Source organism: Scyliorhinus canicula, chromosome 6 (assembly GCF_902713615.1).
Source record: "Scyliorhinus canicula chromosome 6, sScyCan1.1, whole genome shotgun sequence".
Lineage (NCBI taxonomy): Eukaryota > Metazoa > Chordata > Chondrichthyes > Carcharhiniformes > Scyliorhinidae > Scyliorhinus > Scyliorhinus canicula.
In genome coordinates this window covers 178,491,318-178,509,503 of record NC_052151.1, presented here as the reverse complement: position 1 = coordinate 178,509,503, position 18,186 = coordinate 178,491,318, and the positions used below count along the sequence as shown (strand labels likewise).

The 18,186-nt window shown below is 43.2% G+C and overlaps 1 protein-coding gene across 7 annotated transcripts in view; it reads right to left on the bottom strand.

Moving 5' to 3' along the window:
* The window catches only part of LOC119967679 (signal-induced proliferation-associated 1-like protein 2), a 651,675-nt gene that overhangs the window by 406,042 nt on the left and 227,447 nt on the right, over window positions 1-18,186 (bottom strand). For all 7 annotated transcript variants that reach the window (XM_038800505.1, XM_038800501.1, XM_038800504.1 and 4 more), the window contains one exon: window positions 3,990-4,123. In XM_038800505.1, the coding sequence (XP_038656433.1) occupies window positions 3,990-4,123 (134 nt within the window). The remainder of the gene's footprint in view (window positions 1-3,989; window positions 4,124-18,186) is intronic.

Here is an 18,186-nt window from a genome sequence, read left to right as displayed (position 1 = left end):
GACCTTGACAGATATTGACAGGGTGGATGTGGAGAGTATGTTCCCTCTTGTAGGAGAATCTAGAACTAGGTACCACAATTAAAAATAAGGGGTCAGTCACTCATATAAGAAAGAGACGAGGAGAATTTTTTTCTCGAGGGTTAAGAGATTTTGGAACTCCTCCTCAAAAGGCAGTGAAAGCAGGGTCTTTGAATATTTTTAAAGCAGAGCTCGATAGGGGCTGGAATCCTCCAGCCGTTGGGATTTTCTGGTCCCACCGGCATTGCACCCCCAAAGCAGGTTTCCCGGCGGTGTGGGGTGGCTTCAATGGGAAATCCCACTGACGAGCAGCGACAGTTGAGTGCCGCCACCAGCGAATGCCACACCATCGAGGAACACACAGCTGGGGAACTAGTGAATCCTGCCAAGGTTCTTGATTAACAAGGAGGTGAAAGGTTATCGGGGGTGGGCAAGAATGAGGAGTGAACGTTACAATCATCAGCCATGATTTTATTGAACTCACCATCACTTCTGAAGGGCAACTAGGGATAGGCAATAAATGATGCCCTAACCAGCGAAGCCCACATCCCATAAATGAATGTTTATAAAATGTATTGAATGGCTGAGCAGGCTTGAGGAGCTGACTGGCCTACACCTGCTCCCAGTTCGTAATCTCCATGATCATTAGTGTTTAAAAATACTGCGATGGAAGCAGATGCTTCTCACAATTCTGGCCCCGTCCCCAGTGTGAATTAATCAACACTGGGAGCTCCCATTAACTGCTGTGGATTTTTTTCAACAAATAGACGTTTTTAATGGCTCTGAATAATTTTTTTTTAAATTTACTACGGAACTGACAATTTTACCCCAATCTGACTGTAAAATATCTTTATATGTTATTTTCAGAAGTCATTTTCAGTCATTCAAATTCAGGTTATTCACAGGATTGACACTGATTTAAAATGTTTTTTTGTGATAAATCCCTTTTAATTTGCATAATCAAATTGTACCAAGTTATCGGTCAAAAATATATTAAATAGTCCTTAATTTAAAATATATATATTTTGCTTTGTTTTAAATGTTGTACTAATTCATGGCAGATTTTGTGTTCTACAATATGTAAATGAGCTAGAGCAGAAATTTGGGAGGGGAAAACATTTAAAAACACGTATACTTTGGATGCAAATCACCAATTGCGCCCAAAGCAGAACCTCAATCATCAAAGCCTCCTTCCGATAAACGTTGAAAATTAACTTTAATTGTATGCTCAACCCTCCCACACCATCACGCAACCTTTTTCTCTTTGCCTCTTCAATTCGATTCAGCATTCGTCACTGAAATTGAAGAATAATCAGTACAAAAGAACTAACAGATTATCTCAGAAGCAACATGACACTTCAAACTTTTGTCGGATGAAATCTGATCTTCTGCACCAAGGAGAATTAGTCACATTTCGACCCTAAAGGACATCCTCTTCTTAAAGAGCACATCAATTTAATCTATAAATGACTGCAATGACTCCTCAATCAGCCAAATACAAAAGTAAAGAGTCAGAGAAACTGATGACCATCCTTTTCCAAATTTGGGCTGAACTCGACTCAGTTGCAAGCTCTGGGACACAATTGTCCATCTTGTTCTAAAATAGATGCTGGGTCACTGACTATCCACATTGGCAATGTGTATAACTACGTTAAACTACATTACACTGAGTTTAGAAATTCATTGCAACTTTTTACTGGAGCTAACCTAACCAGTGGAAGTGGGCCCTACCACAAAGGGCTAACCAAAGGAACTGACAGATATTCAGTGAATAAAATCTCAGATTTGTTTTTAAGTGTAAGGTCAACTTATCTCAGTGGCAGCTTTGTCACTTTAGCATTAACAAATTATGATGCATATTCAAATATTTTTTCAAAGCCGTAATTTGCAGCATTACACACTTTACACACGGATAGAAAATATCATTCAAACTTAAGTTGGAGGACTGAGTGCGGTCTTCAATATCAATGATATATGCATAAAATGCAAGTTACATGTTTGTTTGTTATTTTACCAACTGATACATATTTACAATGAGGTTTAAAAAAAACACCAGCTGACTTACTTGGAAAGGGCACCCAAAGCAATAAAAAAAAATTTTTTAAATTTTTGTGGCATAAAACACAAGTGTATTTGTTTGGAGAATCTGTGCCCTGATCTACACCTTGATGAAAACAAAATCCATTGAAGTTGGGGCTGCAAAGTTTGGAATATAGAAACTTAACAGGGAAAATTAGCTTCTTTACCTTGTCTCCAGAGTCTAATTTATGGGGCTGACAGATTATTGCGGAATAGGAATTTTGGTATAATTATTCATGCAGAAAATTTTTTGATTAATTAAAAATCTTTTGATCACCGGAACAAGCATTACTAAGTCAAATTAACTGGTTTCTTTAGGACATATTTAGTACAGAATACTAATTGTACTACAAAGCCATTAAAGTAGTGTTGACTAACACAACGTGATGTTGTGATGTTAGAGTACTGGCACTTGTGCCTACAGGAGCCAAATCAAAGACTCAAGTCAGGATTCTGATTTGCAATTCAGTTTGCTACAGGAGGTAAGTCTGCCAGTCTTTAACTCTGCTCTCCAGGGAAGAAGGGAAGTACAGAATTCAATTCCTTCAAATAATATGCTCATGTGGGTTAAAGCGGAAGGAAGAGAATAATAATATCAAATGATTTCGAATTCAGGCCAAGTTCAAAGCGAATGCAGGGCAGCTAGACAATGGCAGTGAAAATATTAGGAAGTCAAAACCAGGTATCTCACGTTGTGCATCAATGTTAGTCTGAATTCATAAGAATCTGAAGCAAGAAACTGTACTGGGTATGGCTGCTGATCAGGCTGAAGATTAGGAAATAACGTATATATGTTGGCTGAAGATATTTATATTTTTCTCCATCAGATCTGGTGATGGGTTGGCCAAAAGTAGTTCTGACGTCCCCAACACTGAGCGTATTTCAAATTCATGATAGCAGGTTTTTTTTATCACTTGGATAAACACTTCATGTAAGAACTGAAACTTGGTGTCCTTTGAAGCTGGAACATTAAACCTTGGTTGCATTGGTCCTTTTGACAAGTTTGGAGTGAGCTTCACATTTCTGAACATCTTACAATGTCCAAAGACAATGCAAATAAATCTATCAGCCAACTGGGAAGGGCATTCAACACCCATCTTCAAACTAGCACAGACAAGAGATTAAAGGAAAGTCAACCATAGTCAGTTAGAAGCAAACATTCATGGGTTAAAAGCAAATGACACATCACCCCCACATCCAACTCCAACTCAATATCAACAATGGGCACAAAATGGATACAAATGAAAGTGAAGCTCATAAAATTGGTAACTATTTAAAAGAAATTCAACTGAAAACTCAAAGAATCAATCCAGCTAACTTTTGAAAGGTTTTCAAGGCTGCATGAACAATTTATTAAAAGCTACACTTTTTCAGTACAGGAGAACACCAAAATTGGTTACAAAATATATTTTCTACTGTACACAAAGAAAATTACTGCAGTTTGTTGTCATGTTATGCTTCTTGACGTAGCATAAGCTGCTTCCTTGATGTACACTCTGACAAAGTGAAGTTCAGACTTGGAGATAGCTTTTAACACATTTATTGAACCCCCCTGTGTATTTACAGTGATGCATATCACCACATTTGTGTGACAAAAACGGAGTATTTTTAGAACAAGGCCTCATCACTAGTAGAATGCGGGAAACCCAATACTCAAATAACCAGAACTTGAGCACAAATTTTTTCAGAGAAGGTGAAATCCCTCCACCTTGGGAGGACAATGGCAAACCGCAATTCTACATGAAGGCTGAATATACGAGGAGGATAATTAATGTACAGGAGTAATTCCCGGCAGGAATCTCAATTCAGGCCCAATTCTAAACATTCCACAGACGATCTGTGGCAAACCGGTTTCAAAAATGAAGTACATAACAATAGGGTTAGAATCCTACCTCACTGGTCCGGAAAGCTACACGATAGTTGTATTGCAGCCCATCTTTTTCCTTTGATTCATCGAGCTTCTCTCTCCGGATGCTGACAGCCACAGGTCCCAGACTTTCATCAGTTCCAAAATAGTTTTGATGCTCTGCAGTAAAGGTGGGGTGTTTGAGAAGCAGACAAAAAACAGAAAGAGTGCAAGTGCAACTTAACAGGCATGCCTCAAATAAACAGTTAATAACTCTCAACTGGTGAAGCATCATTCAAACTTTGCAGCTATCTGACATCCATGATCTGATTCATTATCAAGTAATTTTCTCAAGTAAAGCTGACAGTGCGCAAGAACAGAAATTTAAATTAAGATTCATAAATAATTTATACTTTAAATTTAGTTCAAGTTCCTCTGGTTAATGGTCCTTGTAGTCAACATTTTATACACCTTTTCTAGTGGGAAAGGACTATGCATTAGCCATTGCTACCACATATGAAATTCAGAAGCCAAGTTGTGCACTGCAAGGTTCATAGTCAACAATATGATAATGACCAAATCTCTTAGAGAGGCTGGGGAGAATTCCCTTCTCCTCCTCCAATAGTGCTGTGGGATCTTTTATGTCCTGAGAGTGAAGCCAGGGCCATGGTTTAACATCTCATCCAAAAGTAATACTTCTTACAATATAGCGCCACCCCCCCCCCGTACCAGAATGTCGCCTGGAGCTAGAGTTAGGAGTTGGAGCAGACCGGGCCACACAAGTTTGGAAAAAAAAAAGAACTATAATATAACAGGAAAGCTGTAAGCTAATTGGTTTGTGAGTATTGCAGTTGTTTCCCTATCTCGAAGATTGGGGAGTTAATCTATGGATTAAAATGTTCAATTTTTCTAAAGATATTAAGGGTTAAGTAAATAAACCATTTCAGTTATCTTCCCAATATTTATATTTTTTTTTAGGAAAGATAGAAAAGGAAGGGATGAGTGTAAAGATAAGCCCAGCAACTAGACGTCAGTCAATTTAAAATTGATGGTGGTGAAATGTTTAGAAATGACAATTTGGGACAAAATTAATAGTCGTTTAAGCCAATGTAGATTGATTCAGGAAATCCAGCATGAATTTGTCAAGGACAAACCATGTTTAACTAACAGCTTGAGTTTTTATGATGAGGTAACAGAGGGGGTTGATGAGGTTAATGCTGTTGGTGTACATGGACTTACAAATGGCATTTGAAAAAGTACTGCACAGCATACAAAGTTAGAGCTCATGAAACAAAAGGGTCAGTAGCATCATAGATACAAAATTGTCTGAGTAACAGGAAACAGTCGTGTTGAACAATTGTTTTTTTAAGACTGAAGGAAGGTTCATAGTGGAGATCCTCAAAGATCAGTATTAGGATTCCTGTTATTTCTGATATATATTAATGATATAGACTTTGGTGTACAGGACCCAATTTCAAAATCAGTGGATGATACAAAGTGTGAGGAGGAGTGTAAAACTTCAAAAGCATATAGACAAGTTGATAGAATGGGCGGACAAGCAGACAAGTGGCAGATGAAATTTAATGCAGCAAAGTATGAAATGATACATCTTGGTAGGAAGAATGAAGAGAGACTACATAAAATAAAGGGTACAATTCTAAAGTAGGTTCAGGAACAGAGGCATTTGAGTGTAGATGTGCATAAATCATTGAATGTGGCAGAACAGGCTGAGAGACCAGTTAGTGGGCAGCACGGTAGCACAGTGGTTAGCACTGTTGGGGTCAATATACAGCACCAAAAAAGAAATTGACAAACATGCACTGATACTACTTTAAGCTTTTTTTGGTACAAATGTAAACAAAATTTAGTCCCATCCTCATTTTCTTAAAATATAGGCCTGGATTGTCCACCGTCGGTAGCGGGGTCCCTGATGCGGCGGAGAATCGAAAAATCGGGATCAGCGATGCTCCAACCCTCTGATGGTGGTGGGATTGAGGGACACGCTCATGCGTGAATTGCATTCAAATGAGTGATTGGAATGCACTTACCGCTCTTTGATGTTTGTAAACATTGGAGTGTCAGCACTTGGAGTCACTCATCCATGAAGGGACATGAATGAATCAAGGCTACAGTTGTTTTGTGGAGGCTGCAAATTACATCCCACTACTATAAATAAATGCATGGCCTGCAGCTGGTGGTTCTGAGGGGTTGAAACACTGGTCACAACTGTTCTCCTTTCAAGAATGGGTACGTGGAGCTTCCAGGCAAGTGTTGCAGCTGAAATTTGTTTTCACTGCCCTTGTCTGGTCTGTTCTCTAGCTTCCAGTCATGGGTATCTGCAGGGTCCCTCTAGATAAGGGGTCTCTGTGGGGTGTCCCTTCAATTAAGGGGTTCCGGGGGGGAGGGGGGGGGGAAGGAGGGGGGAGGGGAGGACTTCACTATCGGGCCGCCCGCTCGAAACGGCAGCCTGACAGCAGAATTTCCTCGGGACTCCCTAGTATTCCTCTCCATGCATAAATTTGCATGGCAAGGGATGCAGAATTGCTTCTCCAGTTTGCGCTCCCAGGGGGTAGGAAATTGGTAGCAATTCTCCTGCAGCAGGTGAACAATCTCCCAAACAAAATTACGCTCAATGTTCCCAACAGATTGGTAGTGCTGATCTTTAATTAATTGTACATATAACATCAGTATTTTACTCATAAATGTCCAGAAACATTTTTCTTTTTGCTGTCACGTTTTTCAGATGACACCTTTATGCTGTACCGCACACTTAATAAAGTATCAACTATATGCATCTGTTTGCTAAATTAATGGCCAATCTATTCTGTATTATGGCTGTGTTGCTTTGTTGCCATTTAGCTCTGCAGGGGGCTATCCCATATTATGCTGGTCACATTAAAAGTTTGGATCAGCACATTACTGCTATTAAACTAAAAATATTCCTTCTTACGCATTACACTATAAAGCCTTGCCCAAATGGCATGAGTTCAGAATTCTCAGGGTTTACTTAGCTTGCACGTCATCTTTCAGACATAAGGTAGGTACAGTTTCCTAAAATGTAAACTTATTAATTTAGCAGACACTGAATTACATTAATAGGGATGAAAGCACTCGATCTGATTCAAAGACTCAGAAAATTATTGACTAGATACATTTAATTAATTTGTCTTGGAGAATTACAATTAAATTACGTACAGAGCAGATAATAATGTTTATTAGTGTCACGTAGGCTTACATTAACACTGCAATGAAGTTACTGTGAAACAAAGAGATACTTCCAGATATATTGCAACCTCAATTTGATCAATAACTACAAGTTTAAGAGAATCTAGAACATGCTCCTCATTTCCAATCCAATGCATCTGCAACAAAGCTCATATGAACATGGTACTCTATTTACCCAGCAAAATTAAGAAAATGGGTTGCATTCCCTGGGTGCAATTTTTGGAGTATTGAATCAGGAAAGAAAAGCTGTGTGCCGAAAAGGAACAATGTGTAAATTGCAAATTATAGCCATTTCTTCCAGTGCTTGTACAGTGTAAAATTAAAAACTTCAGTAAAAATATTCATTTTTTAAAAAGTTATGTGAAACTTGTGGGTTTCACAGACGACTTTTCTTGCCCGATTTAGCAGCACGTTGTGCAATTGCAAAGTGCTGGAGAGGATCACGTGGTCAGCTGGGGGTGGGGCTAAACACACGGTAAAGCCCGGATTCTGACATCAGGGCGCCATTTTTAAAGGGCATTGTGATCGAAAAGCCCTACCTCCCCATGGAGATTGGGGCAACACCCCCTCCCTCCCCCTGGGATTGGGATTGGGATCTCCCACCCCATCATAAAGAAATGGAACGCCCCCAATATCCCTGGCTTATCTAATGGGCAGAACAAGGTGACACCACATCACCTGTGACACCTGGGTAGGACAGTAAGAAGTCTTACAACCCCAGGTTAAAGTCCAACAGGTTTGTTTCAAACACTAGCTTTCGGAGTACTGCTCCTTCCTCAGGTGAATGAGGAAGGAACAGAGCTCCGAAAGCTGGTGTTTGAAACAAACCCGTTGGACTTTAACCTGGGGTTGTAAGACTTCTTACTGTGCTCGCCCCAGGTCAACGCCGGCATCTCCATACCTGGGTAGGAAGCACAGAGAGGGGGTGCAGGTGCCCGAAGGGAGGGAGGGGGTGGTGGGACAGGATGGTCGGGCTACCGAGTCGGTAACCTGGCGGCGTTGAGAACATCCATGTGCAACAGCCCCGGCAAATACCACAGGGCCCCATGCCCTGCCGATCCTAGCCCTCCTCCCCATCCTCCATGTCGGACGAGGCCTGGTATTCTTGCTCCTCCTCCAGCACCTCTCCCCTCTGCCGTGCAATGTTGTGGAAGATGCAGTAGGCTTCCACGAAGTGGGGGACCCTCCAAGCACTATAATAGAGGGTCTCTCCAAAGCAGTCCGGGCACGTGAACCACATCTACACGACGCCGATGCACCACTCGATCACGCCTCTGGTCGCAGCATGGGCGCCATTGTAGCGGTTCTCCACATCAGTTGTCTGAGGCCTCTGGGTAAGCGTCACCAGCCACAACCACAGTGAACAACCCCTGTGCCCAGGAGCCAACCCCACACCAGATGGGTACCTTGAATGTGTCGGGAACCTTTGAGTATGCCAGGCTAAAGGTGTTGTGCACATTGCCTGGGTATTGGGCACAGACGTTCATCGAGTGGAACCCCTTTTGGTTTGTGAAAGGCATCCCCACATGCGGCGGCGTCCTGTTGATCACCCCCTGGACCTGGAGCATCCCATGGCTACAACTTTGGGAACATGTCTTACCTCCTTCTCTCAGTCAGCAGCAACTGCGCCTATTTCCTGATTCTAAATACCACAAGTGGTCCTCGCCGTCGGTAATTTCTCTTGCCGGAGGCGGAGCATCGCGGGAGGCCCGGAGCATGCCAGGGCTGATCCGTTAATGATATGCCAACTGCGTTTACTGTAAAATATGCATGTCGACCCCAGCATGGAATGCATTAATGCCACAATCGAGGAATCAGAGCATGGCATTCCATGTGGCCCCCGTGCCGGCCTCGATTTTTGGCAGACATACAATTCTCCGCCCGTTTGTACTCCGCGATTCTGGCGTCTCTTGGAGTTATCCCCTTTGCCCACCGAGAAGTCCACCAGGTCAGACCTAACTTGCCAAAGAGTGCCCCCCTAGCCACCGCCCACTAGTCCCCCCCAGACCTCACAGAAGCCCCCCGTCAGCAGCACGGCTCCCGGTTGACTGTAGCGGCGCTGGACAAAGTCTGCAGCCTCCACACTGGGTTCCCGACCGCTGAGACGACAAGTGAACTATGTCGCCGGGAACTCAGCCCATTGGAGGCGATGAATCCGCCTAATGCGGACAACTCTGCCATGCCATATAAAGCAAAGGCTGAATGAGAAGATAAGAGATTAAGGGTAGCACGGTGGCACAGTGGGTAGCACAGTTGCTTCACAGCTCCAGGGTCCCAGGTTCGATTCTCTGCTTGGGTCACTGTCTGTGCAGAGTCTACACGTTCGCCCCGTGTCTGTGTGGGTTTCCTCCGGGTGCTCGAGTTTCCTCCCAGTCAAAAGATGAGCAGGTTAGGTGGATTGGCCATGCTAAATTGCCCATAGTGTCCAAAAAGATTGGGTGGGGTTACTGGCTTGGGTTGAGTGCTCTCTCCAAGGGTCGGTGCAGACTTGATGGGCCGAATGGCCTCCTTCTGCACTGTAAATTCTATGATTCTATGTGGGACGTGGCAGTGTTGGTTCACAAGCCGGTGGCATTTGAGGTGGGGAGCATTGTGGCCGCTCCGGGGGGTAGGTATGTGATGGTCAGTCAGAAGCTGGCAGGGATTCAGGTAGTCCTGTACATAGGGTCAGTTAAATGAAGAACAAAATAAACCTCTCTGTACAATAAAGTAAATTAGCATGGGCAAGAAAAATGTAATGTATATACACAACTGTTTATAAATATGAGAAATGCCAATAAAAAGATTTTTTTTTTTTTTTTTTAAAGCCCCAAATTGAGATGAGGTGCATTTTAGGAGGCGGGCGTTGGGGAAGATTCCAGACCTGGACATGCATCAATTGATTATGGGGTGTGATTTTTTTTTAATAAACATTTTATTGAGGTATTTTTTGGTATTATAACAACACAATAAACAATGTACATGAAACTATAAACATAGTGCAAAAGCCATCCCCTGCCAAAATCCCCGAAGATGGGGGGTGTGATTTTAATATTTTATGATTTTAACCCGGCTCTGGACTGGTCGAGTCCCAAGTCGCCGAGGGTGTCGACAGTGGCTAGGGAGTTGAGGGGGTTTATGGAGCATAAAGGGGGTGGTCAGGTAAGACCCGTGGAGGTTTCGGAGGCAGAGGGCAAAGGAGCTTTCATACTACCCCCATGCGCACCGATGTATTAGCTTTTGCATCCCTGATAGCCCAGAGATGGATTTGGTTGGGTTGGAGGGACTCAAAGCCGCCAAAAGCAGGGATGTGCGTGAGAGACTGGCAAAACTCCTGATGTTGAAGAAGGTTAAGTTCACTCTGCGGGGATCGGTAGAGGGGTTGGCCCAGATGTGGAAACCATTCATCGATTTCTTCATCGAGAATTGAGGGGTCAGCAAGGGGAGGGGGGTTTGAGGGTTGTGGTTGTATATTGGGTTGATGTGTTGTTCTTCTGATATTCTGTGAAAATTTATTAAATGCCTTGAATAAATATATTTTTCAAAAAGAGAAAGGCAGAGCATTAATAAACTGCTTGTGAGCTACACTGGAGTGATTTAAAAGTTGGATCTGGCACTAAAATACAGCTACATAACACCATCATGTAATTGTTACTTCTGTTCATCACTGCAGCTATCATTTTAATCAATAAACAAAAGCAGACATCTAACACGCAGGTAGGACAGTCCCATTTCCAGAAACACAATGACAAAGGAACATTTTGGTTCTCAATGTCTAAAAGTGCACATTATTTGCAAAGTATTTTTCTTGTATTTCATAGAATATCTACAAAAAGAGCATTTCCACCAATTCCCACTCCCCCACCCTATCTCCGTAACCCTGCAACCCCAATTAACCTTTTGGACACCAAGGAGCAATTTAGCCTGGCCAATCCATCTACCTGCACATCTTTGGACTGTAGGAGGAAACCAGAGCACCCGGAGGAAACCCACACAGACACCGGTGGGAGAATGTGAAAACTCCAGACAGTCACCCAAGGTCGGAATCGAATCCAGGTCTCTAGCGCTATGAGGCAGCAGTTCTAACCACTGCACCACCATGCCAGTGAAATTATAATGAAATCTATTAATAGTTGACAGTGACATCTCACCCAGTCATATCGCTCTTTTCCTCCTTTTCCTAACTTGATAACTGGCCTTAATAAGCAATGATGTCCCTTCACAATTCATCTTTCAAAGCATTAAGCGGGGACCAGATTGAAATGAATCATATTTTGAATAAAACAAAAGTGAATTTAATACAGCATGTATTTGCATAATTGAACAACATTATAAATTTGCTGTATTACAGTCTTGCTTTGCAATAACTTGTTGCTGCCAAGTAACGTGTTGCAATTAAGATGAGCCTTAATCAAACAAAGACCACACTACAGGTTTATGGATTTAAATGACGTGGAATTTTGCATCCCTTAATCTGAGACACAGATTAATACTTTGTTCTCATCTATGTACGGCATTAGGATTCTACATGAGAATCCTTTCGTGGAGCTAGTAAATTACAAATGGCATTTTCTTGCAATAATATTTAATTAATTAATTAATGCAGTTTCAATGCCTCCTTGCAAACACCCATCTAAAGCCACAGTGCATTTCAACATATGAAATGGTTTCACAGTTCTTCCAATATTCAAAGGTGACTGGTCAATGCACATGCTCTTTTGACCTTTTAGTCGATTGAACCAATAAGAAGGATGTACAAATTTATGTAACAAGTGCCATTCATTATTTTAGAACACTATTGTTGTGTCAGTAAGATTGCTACTGTGGTTGTGCACTGCTGTTTTTCAGTCTGTTTCATCCATGTGTGCAAGCTGCCAAAAGTGATGGGATGAAGTTGGGGGTGGGGAAAGTTCTGCCTCATGCATTGCAATATCCTTGGAAATGTCCTTATGGTTGAAACCAGCTGCTATCATTTACGGAGAACAAAATCACACTAACAGTAACACATCCTAAACAGTGATGGCAAACATTCATACAAGCCAGGTGCCACCAACTGTCACTCCGCACTGTGACAAAAATCGGACCTCAGGGAAGATGAAGGGAAAAAAGGGCATATAAAGAGTGGTGCTCAATCATAAAGCTAAAAATCTAAAATTGTACAGCCCTGAAATGTAAATCACATCATGCCAATGGAAGAAATCAGATTTGCAAATTTTTAGCATGGTGGCAACCTATCTTTTTGAGAGGAAAAGGATGTCCCATTCCAGCATTTCAGGACAATTCTTAACTGGAAGTATCTTAAAATAAGCAAAAAGAACTATTTATTATAAATTTGAAATAATGAAAAATAAGGGCATGTATGTTTCCTTATATTTACAGCAATTGAAAAATAGTTTATGTTTGACCCTCATTTGCACATATATTAAGTTGGGGTGGAAATAAGTACGTTACACTTCCTTTTAACTTTCACAATAAAAATACACACTCTAAACAATTGGGGGAGCAAATCAGCTTCGCTACTCGCATTATACAGATGTTTATTTGTATGCAGAAACATCATATGAAACAGGACACTATAATCAGCAATAAAATCGACTCTCAATGTCCAGATACATAGAAGGTAGGGGCAGGAGGAGGCCTTTTGGCCCTTCGAGCCTGCTCCGCCATTCATCACGATCATGGCTCATCATCCAACTCAATAGCCTAATCCTGCTTTCTCCCCATAACCGTTGATCCCAAGTGCTATATCTAGCCACCTCTTGAATATATTCAAAGTTTTAGCATCAACTACTTCCTGTGATAATGAATTCCACAGGCTAACCACTCTTTGGGTGAATAAATGTCTCCTTATATCTGTCTGAAATCTATCCTTATATCTTTACCCTGAATCCTCAGACTGTGACCCCTGGTTCTGGACACACCTATCATTGGTAACATCTTCCTGTCTAGTCCTGTTAGAATTTTATAAGTCTCTATGAGATCCCCCCTCATTCTTCTGAACTCCAGCGAGAACAATCCCAACCTAGACAACCTCTCCTCATATGACAGTCCTGCCATCCCTGGAATCAGTCTGGTAAACCTTTGCTGCACTCCCTCAAGAGCAAGAACATCCTTCCTCAGAGAAGGAGACCAAAACTGCACACAATACTGCAGGTGAGGCCCTGTATAATTGCAGCAACACATCGCCGCTTCTATACTCGAAAGCTCTCGCAATGAAGGCCAACATACCATTAGCCTTCTTTACATCCGGCTGCACCTGCATGTTTACCTTCAGCGACTGGTGCACGAGGACACCCAGTTTCCGCTGCACACTCTCCTCTCCCAACTTACAACCATTCAGGTAGTAATCTGCCTTCCTGTTTTTGCTTCCAAAGTGAATAACCTCACACTTATCCAAATTATACTGCATCCGCCACTGATTTGCCCACTCGCCCAACCTGTCCAGATCATGCTGTAGGATCCCTGCATCCTTGTCACAGTTCACCCTCCCACCTAACTTGGTATCATCTGCAAACGTTGATGTTACATTTTTCTCCCGCATCCAAATCATTAATATGTATTGTGAATAGCTGGGGTCCCAGCACCAATCCCTGTGACACCCCACTAGTTACTGCCTGCCAATTGGAAAAGGACCCATTAATTCCTACTCTTTGTTTCCTCTCTGCCAACCAGTTTTCTATCTACCTCAATACATTTCCCTCAATCCCGTGTGCTTTAATTTTGCACAATGATCTCTTAGGCAGGACTTTGTCAAACGCCTTCTGAAAGTCCAAATGTACCACATTGACTGGCTCCCCCTTGTCAACTGTACTGGTTACAGCTTCAAATAATTCCAACAGATTTGTCAAGCATGATTTTCCATTCATAAATCCATGCTGACTCTGACTGATCCTGCCCCTGCTTTCCAAATGTTCCGCTACAAAGTCCTCGATAACGGATTCAAGAATTTTACCGATGTTAGGCTTACTGGACTATAATTCCCTGCTTTCTCCCTACCTCCCTTTTTGAATATCGCAGTGACATGAGCTACCCTCCAATCTGCAATCTTTTCTTTATATAAATTTGGAGTACCCAATAATTTTTTTCCAATTAAGGGGCAATTTAGCGTGGCCAATCCACCTACCCTGCACATCTATATGGGTTGTGGGGGTGAGACCCATGCAGGCATGGGGAGAATGCGTAAAGTCCACACAGTCAGTGACCCAGGCCGGGATCGAACCTGGGTCCTCAGCACCATGAGGTAGCAGTGCTAACCACTGCACCACCATGTTGCCCCTGAGTGTAATAATTTTCAAAGGACACTGAAAGATCTGCCTTGGTTTGGCAAGGAGAAGAGACCTGCTGTAAAGCCGGAGAAACTTGAAACTTAATCTTCTAGGATACATTTCTGCTAGAAATATAATATAAAGTAAAAATAAATGTCAAAAGTATTTTAGTTGTGTTAGTTATATGAACATACATACAAACTAAAAGGAGTAGGGCATTTGGCACTTGAGCCGACTGCACCACTTGATTAAATCATGGCCGATCTAATTGTGATCTCAACTCTAACTTCCTGTCTATATCTATGCCGTTTTGCTCCCTTGCTAATCAATCTAACTCAGACGTTAATATATTCAAAGACCTTGCCTCCACTACTCTCTGGGGAAGAGAATTCCACAGACTGCCACCCCTCAAAGAAAAAGTTTCTCCTTTGCTTAAATAGAAGATCCCTTGGCTGGGATACTCCGAAATCCCGGCCAAGTGTTGACGCCGGCGTAAATACGGAATGGTGCACGCTGGCGTCAATGTGCCTCCTGGCCCAGCGATTCAGCGGCCCTCAGGGGGCCAACACGGTGCTGGAGTGCTGCGCGCTGCTCCAGCGTCCTGCAATGCCGGCGCAGGTCCACGCCCGCACTGCGCAAATGGCGGAGCTCTACAGCGGGCCTGCGCGAAAGGAGGTGGGACCCCTCCAGATCGCAGGCGCCCGCCCGCCGATCGGTTGCCCCCCCCACTACAGATCCCACTACACCACAGAACCTACGATGTAGGTAGGAAAAAGGGTGTGGAGGTAATAAACAAGTTTAGGGAGTTAGGCTGGAAGTTAAAGGCCAGGACAGACAGAGTTGTCATCTCTGGTTTGTTGCCGGTGCCACGTGATAGCGAGGCTAGGAATAGGGAGAGAGTGCAGTTGAACACGTGGCTGCAGGAATGGTGTAGGAGGGAGGGCTTCAGGTATTTGGATAATTGGAGCGCATTCTGGGGAAGGTGGGACCTGTACAAGCAGGACGGGTTGCATCTGAACCAGAGGGGCACCAATATCCTGGGAGGGAGGTTTTCTAGTACTCTTCGGGAGGGTTTAAACTAATTTGGCAGGGGAATGGGAACCGGATCTGTAGTCCAGCAACTAAGATAGACGATAGTCAGGACGCCAAAGCACGTAGTGATGCAGTGGGGAAGGTAACAATGACAAAGGAGAGTACTTGCAGGCAAGGAGATGGGTTGAAGTGTGTATACTTTAATGCAAGAAGCATCAGGAATAAGGTGGGTGAACTTAAGGCATGGATCTGTACTTGGGACTACGATGTGGTGGCCATCACGGAAACTTGGATAGAAGAGGGGCAGAAATGGTTGTTGGAGGTCCCTGGTTATAGATGTTTCAACAAGATTAGGGAGGATGGTAAAAGAGGTGGGGGGGGTGGCATTGTTAATTAGAGATAGTATAACAGCTGCAGAAAGGCAGTTCGAGGGAGATCTGCCTACTGAGGTAATATGGGTTGAAGTTAGAAATAGGAAAGGAGCAGTCACCTTGTTGGGAGTTTTCTATAGGCCCCCCAATAGCAGCAGAGATGTGGAGGAACAGATTGGGAAACAGATTTTGGAAAGGTGCAGAAGTCACAGGGTAGTAGTCATGGGCGACTTCAACTTCCCAAACATTGAGTGGAAACTCTTTAGATCAAATAGTTTGGATGGGGTAGTGTTTGTGCAGTGTGTCCAGGAAGCTTTTCTAACACAGTATGTAGATGGTCCGACCAGAGGGGAGGCCATATTGGATTTAGTACTTGGTAATGAACCAGGGCAGGTGATAGATTTGTTAGTGGGGGAGCATTTTGGAGGTAGTGACCACAATTCTGTGACTTTCACTTTAGTAATGGAGAGGGATAGGTGCGAGCAACAGGGCAAGGTTTATAATTGGGGGAAGGGTAAATACAATGCTGTCAGACAAGAACTGAAGTGCAGAAGTTGGGAACATAGGCTGTCAGGGAAGGACACAAGTGAAATGTGGAACTTGTTCAAGGAACAGGTACTGCGTGTCTTTGATATGTATGTCCCTGTCAGGCAGGGAAGAGATGGTCGAGTGAGGGAACCATGGTTGACAAGAGAGGTTGAATGTCTTGTTAAGAGGAAGAAGGAGACTTATGTAAGGCTGAAGAAACAAGGTTCAGAGCGCTGGAGGGATACAAGATAGCCAGGAGGGAACTGAAAAAAGGGATTAGGAGAGCTAAGAGAGGGCATGAAAAATCTTTGGCGGGTAGGATCAAGGAAAACCCCAAGGCCTTTTACACATATGTGAGAAATATGAGAATGACTAGAGCGAGGGTAGGTCCGATTAAGGACAGTAGCGGGAGATTGTGTATTGAGTCTGAAGAGATAGGAGAGGTCTTGAACAAGTATTTTTCTTCAGTATTTACAAACGAGAGGGGCCATATTGTTGGAGAGGACAGCGTGAAGCAGACTGATAAGCTTGAGGAGATACTTGTCAGGAAGGAAGATGTGTTGCGTGTTTTGAAAAACTTGAGGATAGACAAGTCCCCCGGGCCTGACGGGATATATCCAAGGATTCTATGGGAAGCAAAAAATGAAATTGCAGAGCCGTTGGCAATGATCTTTTCGTCCTCGCTGTCAACAGGGGTGGTACCAGAGGATTGGAGAGTGGCGAATGTCGTGCCCCTGTTCAAAAAAGGGAATAGGGATAACCCTGGGAATTACAGACCAGTTAGTCTTACTTCGGTGGTAGGCAAAGTAATGGAAAGGGTCCTGAGGGATAGGATTTCTGAGCATCTGGAAAGGCATTGCTTGATTAGGGATAGTCAGCACGGATTTGTGAGGGGTAGGTCTTGCCTTACAAGTCTTATTGAATTCTTTGAGGAGGTGACCAAGCATGTGGATGAAGGTAAAGCAGTGGATGTAGTGTACATGGATTTTAGTAAGGCATTTGATAAGGTTCCCCATGGTAGGCTTATGCAGAAAGTAAGGAGGCATGGGATAGTGGGAAATTTGGCCAGTTGGATAACAAACTGGCTAACCGATAGAAAACAGAGAGTGGTGGTGGATGGCAAATATTCAGCCTGGAGCCCAGTTATCAGTGGCGTACCGCAGGGATCAGTTCTGGGTCCTCTGCTGTTTGTGATTTTCATTAACGACTTGGATGAGGGAGTTGAAGGGTGGGTCAGTAAATTTGCAGATGATACGAAGATTGGTGGAGTTGTGGATAGTGAGGAGGGCTGTTGTCGGCTTCAAAGAGACATAGATAGAATGCAGAGCTGGGCTGAGAAGTGGCAGATGGAGTTTAACCCTGACAAGTGTGAGGTTGTCCATTTTGGAAGGACAAATATGAATGCGGAATACAGGGTTAATGGTAGGGTTCTTGGCAATGTGGAGGAGCAGAGAGATCTTGGGGTCTATGTTCATAGTTCTTTGAAAGTTGCCACTCAAGTGGATAGAGCTGTGAAGAAGGCCTATGGTGTGCTAGCGTTCATTAGCAGAGGGATTGAATTTAAGAGCCGTGAGGTGATGATGCAGCTGTACAAAACCTTGGTCAGGCCACATTTGGAGTACTGTGTGCAGTTCTGGTCACCTCATTTTAGGAAGGATGTGGAAGCTTTGGAAAAGGTGCAAAGGAGATTTACCAGGATGTTGCCTGGAATGGAGAGTAGGTCATACGAGGAAAGGTTGAGGGTGCTAGGCCTTTTCTCATTAGAACGGAGAAGGATGAGGGGCGACTTGATAGAGGTTTATAAGATGATCAGGGGAATGGATAGAGTAGACAGTCAGAGACT